This window comes from Parus major, chromosome 1, assembly GCF_001522545.3.
Source record: "Parus major isolate Abel chromosome 1, Parus_major1.1, whole genome shotgun sequence".
NCBI classification, from domain to species: Eukaryota; Metazoa; Chordata; class Aves; order Passeriformes; family Paridae; genus Parus; species Parus major.
Genome location: NC_031768.1, coordinates 93,119,527 through 93,142,320, shown reverse-complemented (window position 1 = coordinate 93,142,320; position 22,794 = coordinate 93,119,527). Strand labels below are relative to the sequence as shown.

Genomic DNA, 22,794 nt, shown 5'->3' with positions numbered 1-22,794 from the left:
ACCATTCACAGCTGAGAAAAAGCTCTCCACAAAGTGAATTCTTAAGTGAATTTAAATATGAGGGGAAAAAATAAAAAATGCACAGTTTAGGAATCAGCTACAAAGTCAAAACTATTAGGCTTCTGCTACAAAAGCAGCTTTCAGTTTCCAACATACACAAAAATAATCTCATGGAAAGAAATTAGAGGAATTAAGGAGGAAAAAAATCCCACCTCTTAGTGCAGCATCTGTACTGGAATGAAAGTGATTTATTTATATTACACACAGAGATTTTTATTAAAAAGGCTGGTAATGGAACATTTTATTTTAATGCATCAAGTTGATAAAAGATTAGTTACAGAAACTGTGTATAATGTTGTATAAGTCACATGGATGGGTTATTTAAAAAAAGATTTGATAATTAGAGGAACACATCTCTTATTTTAGTTACATCGTAAAGTGCCTTGTGTAGTCGTATTCTATCGTTGGAATGACCGCCTGTACAAATTTCAAGAAAATAAGAAGGTACCTGAGTTTATTATTAAGGAAAATGTACAATAGGTAGAAATCCTGCAAAACAAAGCAGAAGTCACATTCAATGGTCTGCTCAGCAGTATCTCTTGCTAACAGGAAAATAACACCTAGCTGCTTCAGAGTTAGGAGACTGGGAGTTTAATATGGCAGAATTCCAGCAATGACTTCTGATGCTTGACCAAAAATAGACCTTCCTGGTTTAAGTTAATGCAGGAAACCAGGAGTTGTTTTCAATGTATCTTGCAGACACCAGAGAAACATTACCAATTCCATTTACATTCTTAATATTTGTTATTAACTAATACCAAGGTGAACTGTACCCAGCGAGGTTAATCCCTATCTACCTTCCTGTAGTTGCAGGGAAATGAGGCTCCCTTCCTCAGTGCTTCAAGGGCTCAGAAAAAAGAGATCTGCTCCTATTCTGAGCCATCCTTTGAAAGAGCTCCTGCCTGTTCAGAAGGGAAAGTACAGAGATTAGCTTTACCAAGCTGAACAGCCTGCCTTTGCAGAGAAGAGTTCCCTTGTATACATCACCTTCAAATGCATGTTGGGCCTGAATTTGCAGTCTGGAGTATATTGAATAATTACAATCTAAAGTCTCTGTCCATGTGGGAAAGAGGCAGGCAGGGAGCTGAAAAACTAACATAAGTCACTATTTTCAAATGACTTAAGTCAGTTGGTACTGGATATAAGTAAACCCAACTGTTTTGACGTAATAGTCTCACAGACCATTTCTTCACAAACAGGAAATACATGAAAATGAGTAAAGAAATGTTAAAAATGCCCCAGTTTGTTAAGTGATTAAGAAAGAAAAAAAAAAAAAAAAGCTATTTGCAACTACTGAAGACTAGGAGTCTTGAACAATTGTGACAGACAAGTTATTTTCCAGTTCAGTTCCAGTTGCTTGTTGCACAAATTAAGCAAGTCTCAACTCATAAAGTAAATGAGAATTTTATTGATTCAGGACCTCCAGCTGCCTCAGTAATTCCTGCTTATTTGCCTTACAGCAGAAAGAACACTATTTTGAAAGGACATACTTGCTTTTATTAGGGAGGTTGCTCCAGTCAGAAAGTATACTATCAATTTATTACAAAGCATAACTAACCCCCAGCTTCCTGAACAAAAATTCCAGTTGTGAGACATGTGATATTGATGTCCAGAGTTGTTTTAAGTGATTTTTATTGCTTTTTGTCAGCAATGTTGTTTTACCAAGATATTGCCCACATGCAGAATAGAGAATAGTGGGACCTCTAACCTTTCAGAAATTAATTTCAGATTAAAATCTAAAACAAAAGCTGCTTTGCAAAGCAGTGATTACACTCTGGATGGAGTCTGTGAATCTCCAGTTTCATCTTCCTACACTGCTATTTCTGTTTCATGCTCACATCCTTCACACCCTTACAAACAAGTGTTCAGCCCTGTCCCTTCAAACCTACCTGCTTTCCCCACTGCTTCTGCCTTACACCACCCTCATGTTCCCCCAAAAACTGAGTGGAGTCTGTTGAAGGAGCTCATCCCAAAACTCCAGCAAGAGCTACCCCAAGCTGCTGTTCACTGCTTTTACACACAACTGTGTTTCAGCTTGAGGTAACAGACCTTACACTGCAAGAAGTCTCCAAGAATCTGTGTAATAATGAAAAAGGATACATGTGAACTCCAAGCTCTCCTCCACCTTCTGCAACAGTCTCGATTATTTTCTTCATGACTTCTGCATGCCTGAAAAAACAGATCAGAACAAAATATTTTAAGGAACAGGCAACTCCCTCTTCATCAGCAAGAACAGGTTTTGTGCAAATTAAATAATTTTGGACCATTAGCTACAGAAGCAGCAAAAAGAAATTTTCAGTTGACTGAGAAAGCAAAATAGCAACAGTAACTGAAAATTAACATTAAGTGATGAATGTAACATTATTTAACAGCTCCTCACATTCCCATGGAAAGCGAAAATGTTGTACACTACAATGTAGACAGAGCGCCACGACAGTGAATGGACACTGCTTGACAGCAGCGTAACTTTTAATTGCTGAATGCCAATAAAGCCTCCACGTAAGTCCCCAAAAGGTAACACTGACCAGCAGTCAGCCACCAGAAGTTCCCAGATGACCCTTGAAGATGATGTCTAGAAACTGCTGGAGCATTTTCAGCTGCCTCTGCTATACTGAAACTTGTAAAACTTGAAGAGGTAAAACTTGAAGAGCTTTAAAACACTAAAACATTTCACAGTTTCTTAGGAAAGGCAGATTAAATCAACCCTGCATAAATTCATAACTATTGCTCTAAGACTGGTCTAGGGTATGGAAACTTTCTCTGGTGGTAACTTGGCTTCTATGGCAAATCAGCAGTTTCTAAGCCAGTTTCTTCTTTCTTGTAACTGTTATTGTAAAGCACTACAGGGAAGGATAAACATTTCCTCAGGTCACTAAGCTTTTACATTCTCACCAGTGACATCCCAGACCTACTATGAGCCACATAATATTTGTGTACAAAGCTGGTCCTGGGAATACAACATTAAATTACTGAATAGCCAGGGCTGGAAGAGACTGGTCATCACCTAGTCCTTGCTCAATGAGCAGCCAGCTAGAACAGAACACTCAGGACCTTGTCTGCTATAGTTTAGAATATCCTTAATGATAAAGACTTCAAACCTTTTATGATCAGTCACAATTTGGAAGTAATGCTCTTGTGTTTAAGGCAGTTCTTCTATCCCATAAACTAAGGGATGAAGAACATTTCAAATCAGAGGGGAGAATTACTGTGTGTTAAATTAAGTTTTATTTATGTATCTGTAACACAAACTCCCAGTTGTATCATTAATCTTAATTTTATCTATACTTCAACCTTGTTTTAAATAGATGATTCTGTAGGTAATCTTCACCAGTGACATAATACAGGGCTATGGGCATCCATCTACACAGCACTGCAGGTGAGTGAGTAGTTTAAAACACCCGTCCCAAAACAACCAAAGTTCCAACAGAGAATAAGGATGAGTGGGAAGCAGAGTTTGCAGAACTCTTAACCATGCCTTGATACCAGTACGTCAATCTAAAGAGCTGCCCAGCAACTGGCATTTAGTAGTCACCTCTGAGGTTAAACATGCTGCCAGTGACTGCAAACAAGGAAGGAAGCTGTTGCAAAGTTACCAAGACACTGTAAACAGGAACATGCAAGTCTGGGGAAATATTAAAGGTCAGCATTTGTCATTTACTGTTGGTCTTTGCAAGTCAACTAACCCTCAGAGCTGATTCCAATTCTGGATCCCCTTGATGCCCTGTGAAACACATGCCATTACAGGTGCCAAGGCCAGCTGCTTCTGTAGGAACCTGGTCCCTGCCAAAACTTAAGTTTTGACCTTATGTATAACTGGATTATTTTTCTTACTGGCACAGAATACAAGTCACCATGCAGCCATCAGAAGTCTTTAACAGCATACTGGCTCAACTTCATACATCTTAATGACATTTGATCTTTTCTGTTTTCTAGGAACTACTCAGGTACCTCAAATTCTTTAATGGCCACAGAGTAACGGTCATTGTTGTTGTCACACAGCTACTCATGAAAAGCTTTGCAGGTGCTTTAAAAACTTTGTAAAGTTTGCTCCCTATTTTCAGTCTCCTTCTGTAAGAAAACTTGGGGGAATTAATATAAATTATATAAATACACTACAATGGAAAGAAATAACTTTTGAAGAAATGTAAGCTAAAATATCCTGCTATCTAGAAATTTTTCCCTGCATATATTTAGAGTACATTAGAAGTAAAAAGAGTTCAGAAGCCTATTATTATTTATTCTGAAATGGAGAAAAATAAATCCTTGGAATCAGTACAAGTACTTATGATTTAATTGCAAATGTGTTTAGTAGTTAACTTATTCGATAGTCCCTTAATAACACCCACAGAAAAAAGCTGAGAATCATGATTAAAGCACTTTACAGCAATTAAAGAGGAAGTTGACTCTGTTCCTTCCAGTACCATAAAAATGCTGACAAGAACTACAACTTACAGAAGAGCTGTAAGATGAACAATTTTCACTAACTGCTCAAAATAGAAGCCATCTCAAGGAGCTGACAGTAGCATCCAATCGCTGTTTCTTTCTTTTCTCTGACGCCTGACATGAGGATACTCACAATGCAAGAAAAATGTTTGGAATCATACAAATATCCTACATTACACAATTCTGTAACACGATGAGAAGCAACATCAGCAGACATAACTAAACACTAGTAGCTGAATTAAAAACAAAGCAACAGTTTGGCTATTAGTTTTTATTCAGAGCCCTAGACCTTCTTAGCTGTTAGCCTTACCAATTTGAAAAAATAGAATAGCTGACCTTGGAAGGTAAGGAAACATACTTAAAATCTCCATTTTAGAGATGCTATTAGCCTGTTTCTTCAGAGCCTCAACACTACCTGTTAAATTCTTTCCAGTGTTAAACAATTGCAGATCCATGACATTGCTTTTTCAGAAGGGCTACAGTTCCCTCCAATTTTAAGACTAGGAACAAACCTGTCTCACTTCACTATCACTCATGTCTTTCATGTTTAAAGCTGAAGCACATCTCATGACATAAACCATTCCTTCAAGCATAAGTGTAGATTATATAACAAAGGAACTGGCACTTCACTGGCTTCAGAGGATGAAGTGAAAACATGACCACAGGGCTCTCACCTGTGAAGAAACTCAACCCAAATTCACAGATTAGCAGTGCACTGCTAACACCTCTGCCAAGTAATGACTAAAATTAAGCAGATAACATTGCAGTGACAGCCCAGTATAAACCCCACAGTTCTACCTACTCAGCAAGGGCTGTCATGCCCAAATACCTCTGCATCTTTCTTTGTTCTGAGAGTGCCCTCCAAATCTGCATCAACAGGATCTTCCTCCCAAACCATTTACTAGAACAGCTTCCAGCAAACGCAAAGTAAATTAAATTTTGGCTTCAGGATTTTTTCCTCCTTTTCTCCTATTAATCATCTTTACAATCAGTCTGCTAAGATCTTCTACATTCCTCCCACTTGACACTCCTTCAAAAACACTAGTCGCACAAAAAAGCTGCATCAATTTTTTGTCCAAAATCCTTCACACTGCGAACAATAAAACCAAGTCACTAACAAGTTGAGTTTAAGACTTATATGTTCATACAAGGTACAAGAACAGCTTACTGGATCAAACCAAAGATCTACCTCATTCTGCTTCCTATATATATGTACTCTCTCTATATATATATGTACTCTATATATGTATATGTGTGTATATATACATGTATGTGTATATATACTATCTTACAGTACATGCTCAGTAAATTAGCTGGAACCAGCACCTCATAAATGCTCTGTCCAAAGCACTACTCATTTCCAGCAGTATGCTGGAAATTATCCAGGGACTTTCTTATTCTGAACCCTTCCAGTAACTACACGTTTAATAACCTTGACAAATTCTTATTTCATTAACATACTATTACTTATATAAGTATTTATTTTAGTTAGGTGGTGTGTGCAGAAATGAATATTTTCTGGCTTTGAACATGCCAGCAGAGTAGCATTCTATACCACCAGTTTCACTGCTGAAGAAAACTTAAACCCTATTACTTCACTTCCTGTGTCATTCATAGTAAAGGTCACCAATATCACAACTCCCTGCTCAGCTTTTTTCAAATATTAAGGGTCACAGATTATTTAATAATTTCTTATGGGAAAGGGCTTTATAACTTCAGTTATCCCAGACAAATCTCCATATCTTTTCCAGTTTTAGTCTTCCTTCACCTCACAGACTACAGAACAGATTACAAGAGCTGTACTGTAGTATTCAACATGTGGTGGGGTCCCACAGATTAACAGAGCCCTTATGTTGTTTTATGTTCTATTCTTTATTATTTGCTTTACAGTTCTCCCAGTTCTGCTTCTTGTATTACTCTTGAGCACCCATACTGATATTTTCATGTTAGTGCAGACTTAAACCTGATGATTTAAAGACCAAGAATGAACTTTACAACTCTAAAATTTTCTGCTATACCACTAGAGTGGAAGAAGTTATTTCCCAGCTGTACAACAGCTTCTCTGCTCAATACTGTCCATATGTATGTCTGACTGCTTGGTGAAAGCAAACATTTTGCAGTGGCTAATGAACTGTGAATTGCAAGAAACATGAGATACAGATTTACAAAGCACATGAATATGTATTCTCATAAGACCAAAATTAACTATAAAATACTTGTTGCAAAGTTCCCTTGCTCTCTTCTCTAAAGACAGACGAACAAATAAATGCTAAATCAGAAGCAAGAATACTTTGAGTCTGTGAAAATGACCACAAGCTTGTCAACAATCAGCTGATTATTTGACACTCAGCTAGTCACATGGATATCCAAAGTGTTTAAGTCAAAGGAAATTAAACTTAAATGGGAAATCTGAACCCTGAATTTTTTCTTCTAAACATATACAATCATATGAAGAGTATCTTTTCTTAAAAGATAAAACCCCAAACTTGTATCTCCTGGAACTTCATACTGTCAAGAGGAATTACACTGTTTCAGATACTGGTTCTGTAACACTAAGACACCTAAAAGGCTGTTAGGGTCTACATCTAAGATAAGATGTGCCTTTCAAAGTCCTAGAAAAAATACCTGTGCAGCAAGTCAAACTACAGGCTCTCTATGTCTTGGGTAAGAAACATGGAAAATGGAAGAGAAAATACCCAATAAAAACAACTGTGTTTTGCAGTCATGGTAAACAAACATTTCGATGTGACAATCATAGATGTCTATTAATCTGTGTAAAGTTTAAAGGGGAGCACAAGGTAGTTAACATAAAATAAGAAACTGCTATTTAATGGTCAAACAGCTTTTTCTGCTGCCAAAGTATACACTGTACTTCTACCCTCCCCAAAAAGAGGATAAAACTTGTATTTCCTCGAGTTCTGGTAGTCTGCCATCTTCTGGAGTACACAGGGAAGCTGAGTTAAAAAAGCAAGTTGATCTGAGAAGGCAGTGCTAACTGCAGAACACACTGGCTGCAGAGAGCACTGGAATGAACTCAGAATTGCTCATCTCCTCCTTTCATACTGCCTCAGAAGCAAACAGACCACCACAACAGCCAACTGTAGAAATATGTCCAGAAAACCTGAACAAAATCCTTAACAAGAGCAGCAAAGTGCCTTGTATCTGTGTCTTACACAAGAAACAAAGACTTACCTGCATGGATGAACTGAGCACATGGGAGGTGGAGGAAGATGAGGATGGTTTTCAATGGTCACTGTTTTCTTGACGTGATCTTGACTAATATCTTCATACATGTGCTCTACTGTTAAAGGCTGCCGCTGCTGTAGAGGAACAAGGAACACGAGAACAAAAGTGTTACTGACAAAGAATCTTGCTCCTTTCTAACATCAGTAAAAGATGACGCCCCAAAAATTACAGGCATCTAAAATATAAAAGTTCTGAAGGTACAGTGAAAAGAACTGAGTGTGTTACATTCCATATGGTATAGAAATAGTACTGCACAGATTTTCCTTTGAGTGGTGAAGTCAATTTATTTGACAACCAGCTAGGTTCCCACCTCAGTATTTGAGCAGTGGGCCCTACCCAACTTTAACTCACAAAACCTGGTAATCAAAGGGAAGAACTATTTATATATTCTTTCCCTTCTGCAGGTGATGAAAGCACATACCTGCTTACTTGACTGAGTTTACTGGAGTAATTACCAATTCTACAGTGCTAACAAAAATACCAGTGGCTTCCTTCAGAATGTGCTCACTTATGTGCAGTTTTCAGTGAAATTGTTCCAACTTGTTGCAAGTACAATAAAAGTCCTGCTTACAAGCCAATATTCCTTAATGGTTTTCTCACCGTTTTTTCCTTTAAATTTCTATTGTGAATAAGCAACAAAATAACCTTTCTATTTGACACAGTGAGTCTAATTTCAAAGAAGTAGAAAAAAAAACCCAACATAGATATACCTCATCATATCCAAATAACCAGAGCCTTGGAGTTTGGTAATATTTGTCATAAGTGATGTAGAGGTCATAGGTTCTAGTCTGTAGAATAGCATCTTCCCCTCCAACATCAACTTTAGTTTTGTTAGCTTCTACAATCTGTCTTGTGTCAAGTGTTGCCTGGTTCAAGGTAAAAATAACAAGATTAGTATAGTCTTTCTTGGGTTCCCTCTTTTCCCATCCTAAGTAGTTATGTAAAACTGCAAAACTTTTAATAATGTTCTTAAGAGGGCACAAAAAACCCCCAACACATGGTTTGTTTTTATTTCTAAATTAGAAGTATCAGTTTCTCCCCCAACAAGTATTTTTTGGTTTTATTTTTGGTGGGTTTTTTTGCTTTTCAAAAAAGGTCCAATTTCTTAAGGAAGTAGACAGCTATGTTGTTACATCCCCTACCTTCTTTCACAAGTAACAGACAATTCCAATGAAATCCAGATGACAAAGGTCTCAGTTTGTGCAGGTTTATGAAGACCTTGGCTTAGTACCACAAATAATGAGGCCTTCTGTTTTCCCTCATAAAAGTCTGATGGATTGGTGTAATCTACTGAACCTACAGGCCACTCATGCTCCCTGTGTAAGCCCCAAGAACCACCATTTAACTTTTTATTTTATTTTATTTTTTAACTTCTCATGAATACAGCGCTGTGTGTACAAGCAGAGCAAAAAGGATTAGCAAAACCAAGGAAAATTTCTGTGGGCAAATTCTCTGAGGATCCAAGGGTTCAAGTTAGTACAGTAGATTGGCAGGAGACAAATCCATGGGTATCCAAGCTCAGTAACCCTGCTACTCATAAGCTTGTTATTTCAGCCATTTGTCATCAGTAGTTTTACTTTGCTTGTGCTTATATTGTAACAAGATAGAGAACTGTTCACTCACATCATCTGTCTCCAATAGCCCACTTTCTTCATACTCTGAAAAGAAGACCCATAAAATTCTGTGTTCAGCTTGTAGCCAGTCATTATATTTGCCATTCATAAACAACTACTTTTAAAATAATCTACATTTACCTAAAAAAGTATTATTCGGGTAAACTTCCCAATACCCAAACCAGCCTATCCCTTTTTAAAGACAAATTTGACCAAGACTACAGTAAGTAGGTGAGGAGCAATACTTCAGTGATTTTATATAGGCAGATTGAGTTTAAGTGTAGGTATGAAGCTGGAAGGAAGCTGTGCTAAATCCCTAATTTTTACTTTCTTAGATCTGTTCTGCTACACAATTTTCCAATCACTAACATTCACTCAGGTTTTTGGCACACAAGTTAGAGTAAACATGCATCAATAAAGCCATACAAAACACACTGAAGAGCACAGGCCTACTGAAATTTTTCAGCATGAATTCCTTGCAAAGAATGAGTGGTGTTTTAGAGTGTACTGCTTTAGTTAAAGACCTGAAATAAAATATATCTACCAAATTTAAAGAAATACCTTCCATGTCTGCAGCTTCTCCTTCATCTTCCTCATCATCATCTTCACAAGATGCTGAACACTCTGGTATTTTTATATTATCCTTTAGAAGTTAAATTGAAAATGCTGCTTTAATGATTGTTGCAACTGCATTGCCTAACAGCCCCCAAAAATTTAAGATGTTAAGTCCTGTCAACACATTCAGTGATCCAGAAAGATAATTTCTGAAATATTAAAAAGGACTACACTGAACTCAAATATTTGCTTTATAACTCATCCTAGTTTCAAAGTCCTAGTATGACATTAAAACCCCATTGAAAAAGTTTTCCTTTGACTTTGCAATCTGGAATGATTTAATTACTAAACAAAGAAAAGCGACCATGGTGTTACACAATCGAAAGATCCACCTACCTCAAATGAAAGGCAATGATTAAACAGCAATGACTAAACATCTAAGTTAAGATTTTTTAAAGTTCTAACCCACAGCCAACTCTGTGCAGCAGTCATCATAAAATATTTCAAGCAAGGGACCCATAAGGATGATTGAGTCCAACCCCCTTTTCTTTGTGGGACTGCATAAAACTCTGTATGACTAAAAGTGTCACTCAGTTTCACACACTATGAGCCCAGTTCCATAATTGTTTTAAAACACAAGAGTCACAAAAGGCATTACAGTTTGATATAATTCTGCAAGGAAACATAGTCCAACAGAAACAAATATAGCCCAAGCCCACAGTTGACTTTTGGGCCTTGCATAGCATTACAAGCCAATGGATAACTCCAACGAAATTCAGAAAGTAAATGTCTCAGTTTACAGAGATTCCATAAAGATTTTAGGAGAATACTCCAAATAACTACTACAGTTAGAAACGCCTCTAATTCTGAGCAGCAGGTGGCTGATTTTTCATTTAAAAAGCCCAAACCAATAAGAAACTAAGTTCCAAAGTGCAATGTCAAACAGAACATCAGCAGGAAAGACCTGTCCTGGATTGGACCTGCAAGCAAGCAAATTTTTTTACATACTATAGAAATGAAACTCATTGCAAAACACACAACAGCAGTTATGAATCACAGCAACATTCTGCAAGACTTTTGCAGAAAAAGTGCTCAACTTTAGTTATTCCTTGAGTATTTCTTCCACCCTCATGTTACCAACTTGTAAAAAAGCAGTATTTTTACTATATTCAGCAAAGTCATTTGGAATACCTGCACTCCACAGTTCATCAAATCAATAGCATTTTGAGCTTTTTTATAATTATGCAGCAGCGTGGGGCTGCCCATTTTCTTTCCCCCTAATTTTTAGAATCCAAAGCTTCTTGGATGATTTAAACTCTCAGAGCATCCAGACAGTACTTCCCTTACAGATTCATCTTGAAAAGCATTTTGTGTCCCTGTGACTTTTTCCATGTTTCTTAAACCTGCTAGCCAATACATTTGCATTTCAAGTACTTCCTGAGGATCTAAGTTTCAGCCTTTTCTCCTGCTGAAGTGATTCTTGCAAACATGAAGAAACTGAGGACTTCATAACATATATATATTTAAACAGGTAAAGTTCTAAACTGAAGAGCAAAACCTGTCAAATTGGACCAATGTGTTAAAAGCCTGCTTGCTGTAGTTGAATATCACAAATAAATACTTCACATTCCCACACTACTTTTCCATATAAAAATTTCTTTACACTGGATTTCCAAACACTAATGTCTTGGAACACAAACATGTGGCATCACTTTAAACAGAATTTCATTTTCACTTTGTAGAAGCCTGGCACAGAAGCACACTGGCTAAAGACATTTCCAAAAGACAAATGGCTCAGTAAATGCAGCAATAAGGAGATGCACATGCTTAGACTCATATCACAGGCTCCAAGGATCAATGTACATCTGCAAAACTATTAGTGACAAAGTATAATTTAGTCTTTCACAGGGAGTACTAGATTGCCACTGGTAAAATTACTATTACCTTCAGGTCTGTAATAAAGCAACAGAAAAATTTAGAAACAAGTACCTTGCTGTCTAGTGTGATCTCCTTAACTGCTTCTGTTGCACCCACTATACCTGTAAATTGAACAAGAAGTTTGTGTTAAAAAAACTCGGTTCTTGGTTAGAGAATAACATAGAAAGAGTTTGCAAGCATTTCAGAAAGCAGTGTCTCATCTTTCCAAGTCACATCTCACAACAACCTCAATATGGGAGAGGCTGTTCATTTGGTATTTGTATTATTTGTATCATTTTTCTTATATTGGTGAAACATGCTTAGTGCTGGACATCCCTAAGCAAACCATACCAGTAATACAGAGCACTACAGCAGAGATGTGCCATGTCTTAAAAAGTCTGTGATGGAACTCTGCAAATCTGGACTTCTATTTTAAGGTATTTTTGCATAAAAGTGAGTTCAGGACAGGCACTCACATCACAATAATGAAACTCAGCTCCATGAAAAAGGCAAGCATTTATGAGTATTTCTGAGCTTCCTGAAAGCAATGACAAAGCAAAATGTAGCAAAGCACTTAATGCTTTTAGCTGAGGGGAAGTGGGGGTATAAAACCACCCCAAATCATAGCAGTGTCCACTCTTGAGTTTCTGCCCATTAGCTTTCCAGCTTTACTGCAGTTCTCACACAGTACCATTTGGGATATGTGCCAAGATTCTGCTTTGACAGAGTACATTTATCTGATTAATTCCTGATTTTATCTCATCTGACAGCATTTAGAGACCTGGCAAGGTTTAGTCAGGGTGTTGCAGCTGTGCTGTACTGGATGATGCCCAAGCCAGTCAACTCTCAAAGGAAAAACCTGGCAGAGGAGTCTATTCACAGCAGGGATGGATACTGCACACTCAATTCAAGGACATGACAAAGCTATTCCAAATTATTTCTTTGGTGTGGGAGCATTCGATTAAAAACTATGATGTCTTTAAGAATTGCCAGTCTACAAAAAAAAAGGCATCATGTCCAACCCTTTTTCTCCCCATGCTGGCAAACTATTCAGAGAACTTTCTCCACATTACAGCAAAAAAAATTTACACTGAAGAAAGTAAAAACTGAGAGAAGTGCTTTTAGAAATGGTGGAGAAAACATCATTGTTTTCTCCACCAGGACAGAGTTGTATTAACACATGATAGAACATCAAGAAGCAGATTAAAACTAATATGATTGCCAATTAGAAAAAACCAGAAGTATTTACAAGACACTGTGGTAGAAAAGCCAATGAAATAGATTCATATAAAGCAGTATTTTTTAGCCTTCTTTATAAACACAAGCTCATTAAAGGGCATATTGTAAAAAAGAATCATCTCACACACTCATCTCTTAACATCTTTCTTTTCAGTACAGCATCCACAATTTAAACCAACATCCTCTTCACAGGATTTCCTTACTAAAGAATGAGTCACTACACAGCTCATATTTTAAAATAAATTCCTAGAACTTTAGGAAGAGAATAATGAAATAATTGCCATCATCTCTGAAAAGGAGCATTTACAGCTGCACAGTTGAACATCAGGTACCAATCAGGTGGGTAGCTGATAATGTTACTTATTTCCTTCAGATTACATTTTGGTACACAGACATGTATGTAAGAAAGCTTTTACTTTCTAAGAGTGGAAACTGAAAATCAGATTACCAAATGCAAAGCCTGAACGAAGACTTTGAATACCTGCATTGTGAAAAGTGTCTACCCATCCCCCATCACCATCATCTTCTTCTATAATTGCCTCCTGCTCATCTGAGTACTCCATCTGCTTACACCTTTTATAGCACGGCACTACAAAAAATGGCAAAACAAAGAGAATACAGTTAGTCATTCTTATATAAAACCAGACTGGGGCATGGTATTTTCCTACAAGGCCTTCTACAATGTGGCAATCTTTCATATCCCTATGTAAGGAATCCTATGACTGTATTTCAAGTGCAAAAGTATGAACCTACAAAAATATGTTGATGTGCTGTACCAGATATTTTATTTCATGTAAATGAAATAAAATGAAATGATTGCTGTAGCCTTAGAAGTTCATCTTTCTGTTAAGTATTAAAGCAGTTTCATCCAATTTCTTAAGGATTAGAAAAGAATTAATTTCTCATTTGCTAACAACTGGAGAGAACCTGTAAGTTTTCTTCACATTGGTAAATAACTAAGGACAGCTTTGCCTGGATTTTCATCAGTTTTCCAAACTCACTTGGCTTTAAAACTTAGAATCTGCTGAAAGCTTGCAACGGCTATTTATGCAATACATTAGGTATGTTTAATTATAATTTAACATCTAGAAGTTTAGAAGGTCAGAATTCACGTGATATTGAGAATAACTTCTGTCATATGCGTTACAGAGCCATTCAAACAGATTTAATGTTTTCAGAAAATGGCCAAAGAAAGACTGAACATCTGATTAAGGCCAAGCAGGCATTTTCCAATAGTGTAAAACAAGGACTATGCTCCTTGTACAAAATGTTCCTTCCTTTTCTATTAATGTGAAGAAAAACAAATCTGCTGCACAAAATGCAGCATTTGAAAACTGCTCTTTAACCTTTCAGAAAGGGATGAAAGGGGTGTGAAAGCCAAAGTGAAGTCATCCAAAGACTTCCAAAAAAGAGGTTTGTAGGATGGCTCCCAGTCTCAACTACAACCCACAACTTTTACTCAGGTGGGAGGCCAATGTGACACCAGCAGCAGGAAACACATTATTTTGGAATGTGATCAAGAAGGATCAAACCACAGTAGTGGTAGGAAAAGAAACAAAGCAGATCAGCTGGCCATCAAACCATGAGGCCCATCTCAGGAAAATGTCCAATGCTACTGTAGTAATTTTCACATGATAGTGCACTGCAAGACTCCAAAAGCCAGCGAGGAAAATCCAAGCATATAATACAGCCTTCCACAGGCAAAAATCTCCTCAGGCTTTTTTATGCTTCATCTAATAGCTTTGACACATTTCGATACAAAATGTGGATTTTGTATCATATCAATCCACATTTTGGATTTCCTCATAGTTGTGCCAAAATGCTATCCTTCTTATCCATTAAAAAGGTATTCACCGCATGTATTATATAAACACAACTGTGAAGCTGATAAAAAATTCATTCAAGATTGTATTTATATGATTCTAATTGACAAAGATATTGCTATTAACTACATACTTGGATTAGAAGTATCAGTGTCACTATGAAAAATATTTTGAGAACACTTTAATAGCCTGAGTTTTCAAAGGAAAGAGGAAAATAAACATATTTTTGTTTTAGACACTGAACATCAGATGAAGCAAAGACAGACAAAGAGGTTAGTAATGTTTAAAGTTCATTTATACTTCATCAATACAAGCTGTATCTCCTGTATAAAGCTCTACTATAAAGTGGTCTAAGAAAAGGAATTCAGGAGTGCAGGAAAAACTTCCTTAATATTGCAAAGCCAGAGCATCCAAAGTGTGAGGTATTTGCCTCCCCTACCAGTACAGGCAATCAGTAGAGCTGACAGCGCAGTCAACCAGTCAGTTCTAAGAACACTTATATTTAAATTTCAGCCTTACCATTTTTAGTTACCAAAAACTGTTTGTCTGTTGGCAGATAAGCTTTGACTTTTAGTTCTTCTCCTGAAGCCCTGAAAAATGAAGTGCACCATTTGAGAATTTGATAACCTGCAAACAAAAGAACCCTTCTATTTTCACGTTGTGTCAGGAACATTTTATATAATCCTCTTGACCTATTCTCAGAATTGGCTTGCTATGACTTTATTCTTCCCTACATGCATTTGGTATGGTGTTAGAAACTTCAGCCACCCCTAACTGTTCTGAGATCAAAACCATTTCATGCCTCAAAAACTACTTTCACCTTGAGATGGCCAAGCAAAGATGGGTTGACAGGATAATCTATTCTATGTAACATTTTCTAGGATCAGCAACAAGAAAGTAGCAAATGTCTGAAGAAAGCAAATCCAGAAAAGCAAGAAATAGACCTCTATAAATACATAATAAATATAAATAATATATAATATATAAAATAATATATATAAATTTATAATAATATGAAAGTCACTAGTGCTTAAGTACCTTTAATTTCACATTACTCAAGCATTTACCTTCACCTTTAGTGGTTTTTGGTTTGAAATAAGAGTAACACTCTAAATAGCCCATTCCAAACTGCTGCCAGACTCAACATCATGTTTTTCTGAAGGAGGTGGCAAAGGGTAAGGGAAATAATGATTCAAACACAGTAATTTTTCCTTCAGCAATTTGAGGCGCAGTACAGAGACAAGACCCTGATGACACCAACTACAGAGATGATGCTCATTTAGGAGCACATTAGTTTCATAATACGAGACACCAGTAAAACATAAGCAAATACTTTATTTAGACCCTTACTGTACATGAAACAGAGGGGATTTCCAAGAGCAATCACTGCACAAAGTGAACTGCTGTGGGCTAACTTGAATACATTTATTAACAAATACTTGTCAAAATACATAATTTACAGCTGCCTAGCAATTCCAGTTGCACATGGCCTTTGCTTCTTCCATCACCAAGACAAACCCAGGGAGACATGCTGCTACTGCAGCTAAGCACTAAAAGCATTCACAGTATGGAACAGATTATTTCCCCTAAAACCTTAAAACAAACAAAAAATTCCCAAGCAAATCTTCATCTCAACTACTCCTATATAGCAATTAGTAAACCCTGCCTGACTTAAATACAGAGCCATCATAAAAGTTTTACTTGAAAAGTCCACTTACTACTCTGAAATGAGACAACTGTATGGCTAAATCCAGTGAAAACACACCAAAGCACAGGTAGGAGTGCTAGCTTTCTACAATTCTTTTAATTTTACTTACCATTGCCAAGTAGGACAGTGGTGAACTAAGTGATCTCCAGCTGCAACAAACTGTTAAGGCAGGGAAAAAATATTACTGTTGAATATGGCCAAAGGAAACAATCTCCAGTTTTTTCTCAGCATTAGTATTTCAGTTCCACATTCCTTTGATCAATTAATTGTGTAATTAACAAATGTTTCAATCAGCTTAATGCTTTAGTTTAACCCCATTTCTCATTTAACCATGAAAATGCAAAGATTAAACCAACTTAACCCAAAGTGCTTACTAAGCACCATAGCAAATTCGGTGTTTCAAAAGCTGTGATACTACCTGCCAGTCTAGTAAGAACCAAAAAATGATCTGGACCTTTTACTTTCGACTGTTTACTTTGTAATAAAGAAATTATTTTAATTTGCCACTATTCAAACTTTTACAAAGACCTCAATGTAAAAAAAATATGTTTAATTCTCTTTCCTTGTTCAAAACAATTTTGCAGTATGAAAAACAAGACCATCAATCCACTGAATCAGAGAACTGCAACAAAGATTTTATATAATGGACATCACTATAATAGTTGATCACTGATGTTGCCTGAAAATGGATTAGGACTTCCTTAGTACACTAAAAATCTTACAGGTAAATTTTGTTCTGAAGAAATAGCTTTTAAAAATATCCACTCTGCTTGTTCTTAGCATCAAAGATGAAGATTTTTATAAAATTGCGTTACTATTTCAAAGTGATACTGTCACGTTAAACTTGCCAGCAAGGTCACACTAGACTTGCATACAGACTCAAAATTCCTGCAGCAGAAGTCTAACCCTCGGGCTGGTTTTTGTACACATAAATTGACGAAGGCAAGCATGCACTCAAGTGATTTTTGTGGGCTTTGCAGCAGTCCCTTTGGAATACAAAGTGCACAGCTATTGCTACAGGTGCTTTCTCGTCTTGAAGTGCCACTTTATAACAGCACCCCCGTCAGCTGCCCAGAAGCTGCTGCAGTGTGACATAACAGGCTTGCAGAGGGTCACAGCCATTTCCTCACCGCGTCCTCCAAAGGGAGGCGGATCAGCGCAGCAGAAAACACCACAGCGCGCACTGCACATGGATTAACAGGCTTAATCTCTGCAAAAGTGCTTCCCTTTCACCTATTTTCAACAGAAGCCTCTAGCAAAACTGAATCCTTTTTAAAAAACCCTGCAAACTCTCCTAAAATACAGGGAAATTTTAAAACTCATTATCTCTTACATAGTAAACACAAGTGAAACTCCAGAATTATTTAAATTCTCTGTTCAAGGAAGTGGGACTCTGTGACAGCAGTGTTGAAATATATTACTAAAGTTGAAAAACATTGTAGTTTGTGGGTCTAACAGATGCACAGCCCTAAAACAGCATTTGAAATTTCATCTATATTTTTTTCACCTTAGGGAGCAAAATTATCTAGCAGGTTTCACTTTCTACTTCTCAAGTACTGATGCTACCTTGTATCTGAATCAGTACTGGAAAGTGAAAGGAGATTAATTTTAGGACATCTTATTTCTAGTCCTGAAGAGAACGATTTTAACAATTTCCCTGTATTTACATACATAATTAAAACAGGAGTCATCTTTTGGAGGTATTAACTAGTAAGAACTCATGACAGGCGAGATTAAATCAAGTACACAGATAAGTGAAAAGAGAGAGTAGGTGTTGAGTTTGATTAATGAGTCATCTTAAGTCTTAATTTATTCATCCTCAGAGGCCAGCCATAGGAACCCCACAAAAATCTATACACTGGTTAGTGTCTCAGACTAAAAATACATCTTAAATTACCCAAGAAATCCAAATTCCTTCAAAGGCAACACCCTAGTGTCATTATTCTTCTTTAACAACTATTCTTGTTAAAAGACTGTCCAAGGCACAATCAGCAGATCCACTCTCCAGCTACATCTAAATTTACCAAAAAAATCTTGCTGTGTAACCGGTTCCCTTGACTACTGTTTTGAAGGATACAATTTATTCATCCCAGCAGTATCTCACTTGACACAGAGAACACAGACTATTCACATTCCCGGTGGTGTTTAAGTGCTGCAAACTGTGTAATGCAATATAGTGTGGTTCTTGCTATGTTCTATAGAAGGTGCCTTTTCTTATGGTAGTTCTGCAAATTCTTCTTCCATAAATCATGAAGGGATTAGGTATTGGTAGAACATTTGTCTAGACTTTCTCTGTTATTCTAGTTTATATACAATAAAGATCATGTATTACTGTTTAACATATATGAATATTTATACACACACACGGTTATCAAAAAAGGAGAACACCATGTTGCTAAGCCTGTTTTCTGTGTGGTATTTCTGTGTCAGAGAGGAAGAGTGAGTTCTTGCTTGCCAGACAACACAGTAGAAAAACACAGACAACAGTATTAGGAAAAATACTTCTGTCCACATTATCTACCTGCATCAGTCATCATTTGTTCCATTTTTTCCCATCTCATCTTTATGGTTTTTTTTATTGTTTCATTTTTCTTTCATTCTACCTAACAGTCTTGACACTGTTTCATTAGACCTCTGTAAAGACAAAGTATTTACAGATCAGTAGCACTTTAATTTGAGAAAAAGTGTAATGAGGAAATTAAAGTAGCTCAACACAATGTTCTAACTGTTTCAGAAAAAAATCCTGTTTGTTACTCTTTGCACTGGAGTTCTTAAAAAAATACAACTGCTTGGCAGCAATCCAAAATACAACCAGCCTAAAGCAGCCTATAGAGAAGAAGAGGGAAAAAATAATTATCATTGGATACATGGTGTGGACAAACATATGGACTGATCTTCACAGAGCCTTGGAAGAAACCAAAACAGAGGTAAGCAAAGACTGTTCCAAAGATAAAAACTCCCCTTTGAGCTCCTCAGAGGAAAGACTTTAAAAATCAATACATTCCTGCTTCAGTCCTGAACTCCCATGACAAACTGAGCTATTGACCCAGCTTCTCTACAACCTTTTCATAGCATAATAAAGGAAAGAAGCATCTCACATTCAGATGCCTAATGCCATCTCAAGAAAAATTATGTTGATCTACTTCAATCTGTAGAGTAAAAAAGGCCACTTAGAAATTTCACTTCATGGAAATTGTTTCAAGAAGCAGTAATTGGAAAAGACATGATCTGTTTAACACGGTCATTTTGCATTAAAAAAAAATGCATCATTATTTTCAAAATAAATTTAAGTTTCTAAATACTTACTTCTTCAGGTGTAATCACTCCAGTTTCTTTAAACTTGGACTCCTGCAAGAAAAAAAAATAGTTTAGAAATGCTGACAAATCAATACACTCCACTTTATAGTAAAGACAAACATCTTTACTTTCATTTTGCAACTAGTTCTGTCCAGAGGTCCAAGAATCAACCTGGAGGCAACCTCTCCCACAACTGCTGGCATCTTACATTAGAAAATAAGGAAGTAAGGCTCCCCAAAATTACTTGTTGCAAAATATGATGTATTATGAGAAATGATCACCTATGCAAAATAATTTTTTGCTACTGTAAATTATAGCAATAATGAAGAAAAGATGACTGGCACTCAGTATTACGTCTGGCAGTAAGAAACAGAAAATCAGCTGGAATCAGTGATTCTAACTGTCAAGGACTCCAGAGTTCTAGGCATTGAACAGCACTGCAACACAACAACATGAGGTTTTGCAGTTGAGAAAAGTCATGAATGAAAGACCAAAACAACTTTTCTCTGGGGTAGAAAAAGTTAAATATAAAGTCTTAGCAATACACTTTCTTTTAATGCCCATTTCTGTACCTTCATCATGCACCTCATCGAAATTACGTCAGTTTTTGCATAGTGTTGTGGCAAGTTTTGTGGATGAAAGAATGGATGGTAAGCAAACACCAGACTTATTCTGCATGGAGAAATTGAGTACTTTGGCATTAAAGGCAACATTTATGAAGCTTAAGAATAACATGACTTGGATCGTATTCAAATCTAGAATAAGTGTATATGTTTTGACTTCAGCTTGTTTGTTTCCTCAGAAAAGTCTCAAGTACCAAGGTATCCTATGGTTCCTCAGTATTAGAGGTATCCAAAACTGGCTTTTGAGAAAGAATACAATATCAACCGTGGCATAGCTGACTACTTGCCCTAAGGAACTTATTTTTTTTCCTATCAAGACTAAAAGCATCAGCTGAAAATACCTTGCTTCCAGCCACAGCTTCACTGTAGTCAATCAGTCAGAAAATATTGAAGAAAAGCAACCCCAGCTAAACTCAGTTATTCTTGTTCCTTCCCCCAATATGTGCTATCACCTGTACTGGAGAAAATGAAAGGAGCACACCTATTTCATATGGTACTGCCTTTTTGCCTCAGTTCTAAGAAAGATACACTTAGGAACAAGATAAAGATAGGGAAAACAGCAGCTGTACAAACATTCCAACATCATTATATGCTACATGACTGAAATCAAAGTAATCTGAACCGCTATAAAACAGAATCCTCAGTAACGCATTGTGCAACACCACAGTGGAGACAACTAACTGGTTCCCCTCAAAATGAACCATAAACAGTAGGGAACATGCACAAACTTGTGTCTCTGGAATTACAGAAAGAAAACACATAAAATATCCATCCTCTCTTCCCTGAGGGTAAATAGTTCATTTCTCCATCTAAGTAAATTCTTTGATTGTGAGAGACGCAGGTCTAGTTTCTTTCAAAAGTTAAGAAGTTGGAGTATTTACTTCCCCCATGTAAAGGGAACATATACATGTAATATCAACACCTTCCATTTCTGGAAGGTTCTACTCCTGCCTCATCCCAATAATCCATCTGGACACGTTAATTCATCCACTATTACCACCAGCTGTACAACAACAGTACTATCCTAAACAACTCACTTCACCTTCCCATGCCACAGCTTCACTGCAACCCATACATTTCACATTGGTGGGCAATTCTAGGAAGGTCCACTATCCAGACAAGAGCATCCCACATACCACAGAGGGACGAGTTCAATTAATAATTGACTGTCACTGCTATCTGCCCAGAGATGTAAGCTGCAGGGTGCAAAGCACATATAAGGTCAAACCACAAAGCCACAGGCAGAGAGACTGCTGTCATAAACAAGTGTTTTGTCAAAAGCATGCAGAAGTATCAAAATCAGTAGTGAAAAAAACTGCTGCCAAGTTAAGCACTCATATATAAAGCTGGGGTTTAAATAAAATTGTTTGCAAATAAGAGTCAGATAATGGGATGTAGTCTAACATATTTTGTTTGTATCTAAATATGCAGTAACAGGAACCCTAACAGATGCCCTGCCTACCCTTATAATGACCCAATGGCTCATTTCTACTATTCTCAACTACTTTGGTGCACAGAGGCTTGTATTAACACTGTAATTCTGAGCCAGGAGTAAGTTGTGCTATGTAAAACCTGCTCGCATAATGAAGGTGCGGCTAATTTTGTTGTTTTGGTTTGGGTTTTTTTTTATGTCAGCTGAAAAAGTTGCCGTTCACCCAAAATAACAATTGCAACGCAATTCCTGAAACCAGGCTCAAGCCTGTCTGTACGTTCATATTTCAATTCCTGGACACACAACCAGGTAAAAGTTTCGTGACTTTAACAGAAAACGGCAACACATTTAAGTCATTCCTTGAGAAGCAGGAGCAGCAACACCTGTTCTTCGAAAGGCCCGCTCCTCCCAGGTTGATGTTCCCCCCTCCCAGTGGGATATGAGCGCCAGCTGGGGTTCCCCCATCCCCTCCGGCGCGGTGCGGGATGAAGGCCGATGGCTGTGCCGGCACGCCCAGCACCGCGCCCTTCGAGACCCGCAGCCACGCAGCTCCTCGGGCCCGGCCGACAAGAACACCGACAGCCGGCTCCCGAGCAAGCGGAGCGGCTCCCGGGGCTCGGGCAGGGGATTGCGCCCGCAGGCGGGGGCGGCCATGGATGTCCCTCCTCCCCATCCCGGCTCCCGCGCAGGACCGGCACCTTGAGCACGGGTGTGAGGTACTCGGCCACCTCCAGGGCCTTGCCCTTCACCGTGTTGATGACGTTCTGCATTGCGGCGATCGGACGGACGGGCGGACAGACGGACAGCGGCCGCCCGCCCTCGGCAAGGCGCTCCCCCG

At 37.6% G+C, this 22,794-nt stretch overlaps 1 protein-coding gene across 1 annotated transcript; it reads right to left on the bottom strand.

The window, feature by feature from the left end:
- Positions 1–255: 255 nt before the first annotated feature.
- ATG3 (autophagy related 3) lies at positions 256–22,788 on the bottom strand. Its single transcript, XM_015618646.1, has 12 exons — positions 22,655–22,788; positions 19,911–19,952; positions 16,714–16,763; positions 15,416–15,486; positions 13,555–13,662; positions 11,907–11,956; positions 9,924–10,005; positions 9,373–9,407; positions 8,460–8,615; positions 7,696–7,823; positions 2,161–2,229; positions 256–508 (listed from the first exon to the last, which is right to left on the bottom strand). Exons 1-12 carry the CDS (start codon positions 22,724–22,726, stop codon positions 427–429), a joined length of 945 nt encoding a protein of 314 aa, XP_015474132.1. The 5' UTR covers positions 22,727–22,788; the 3' UTR covers positions 256–426.
- Positions 22,789–22,794: the final 6 nt, after the last annotated feature.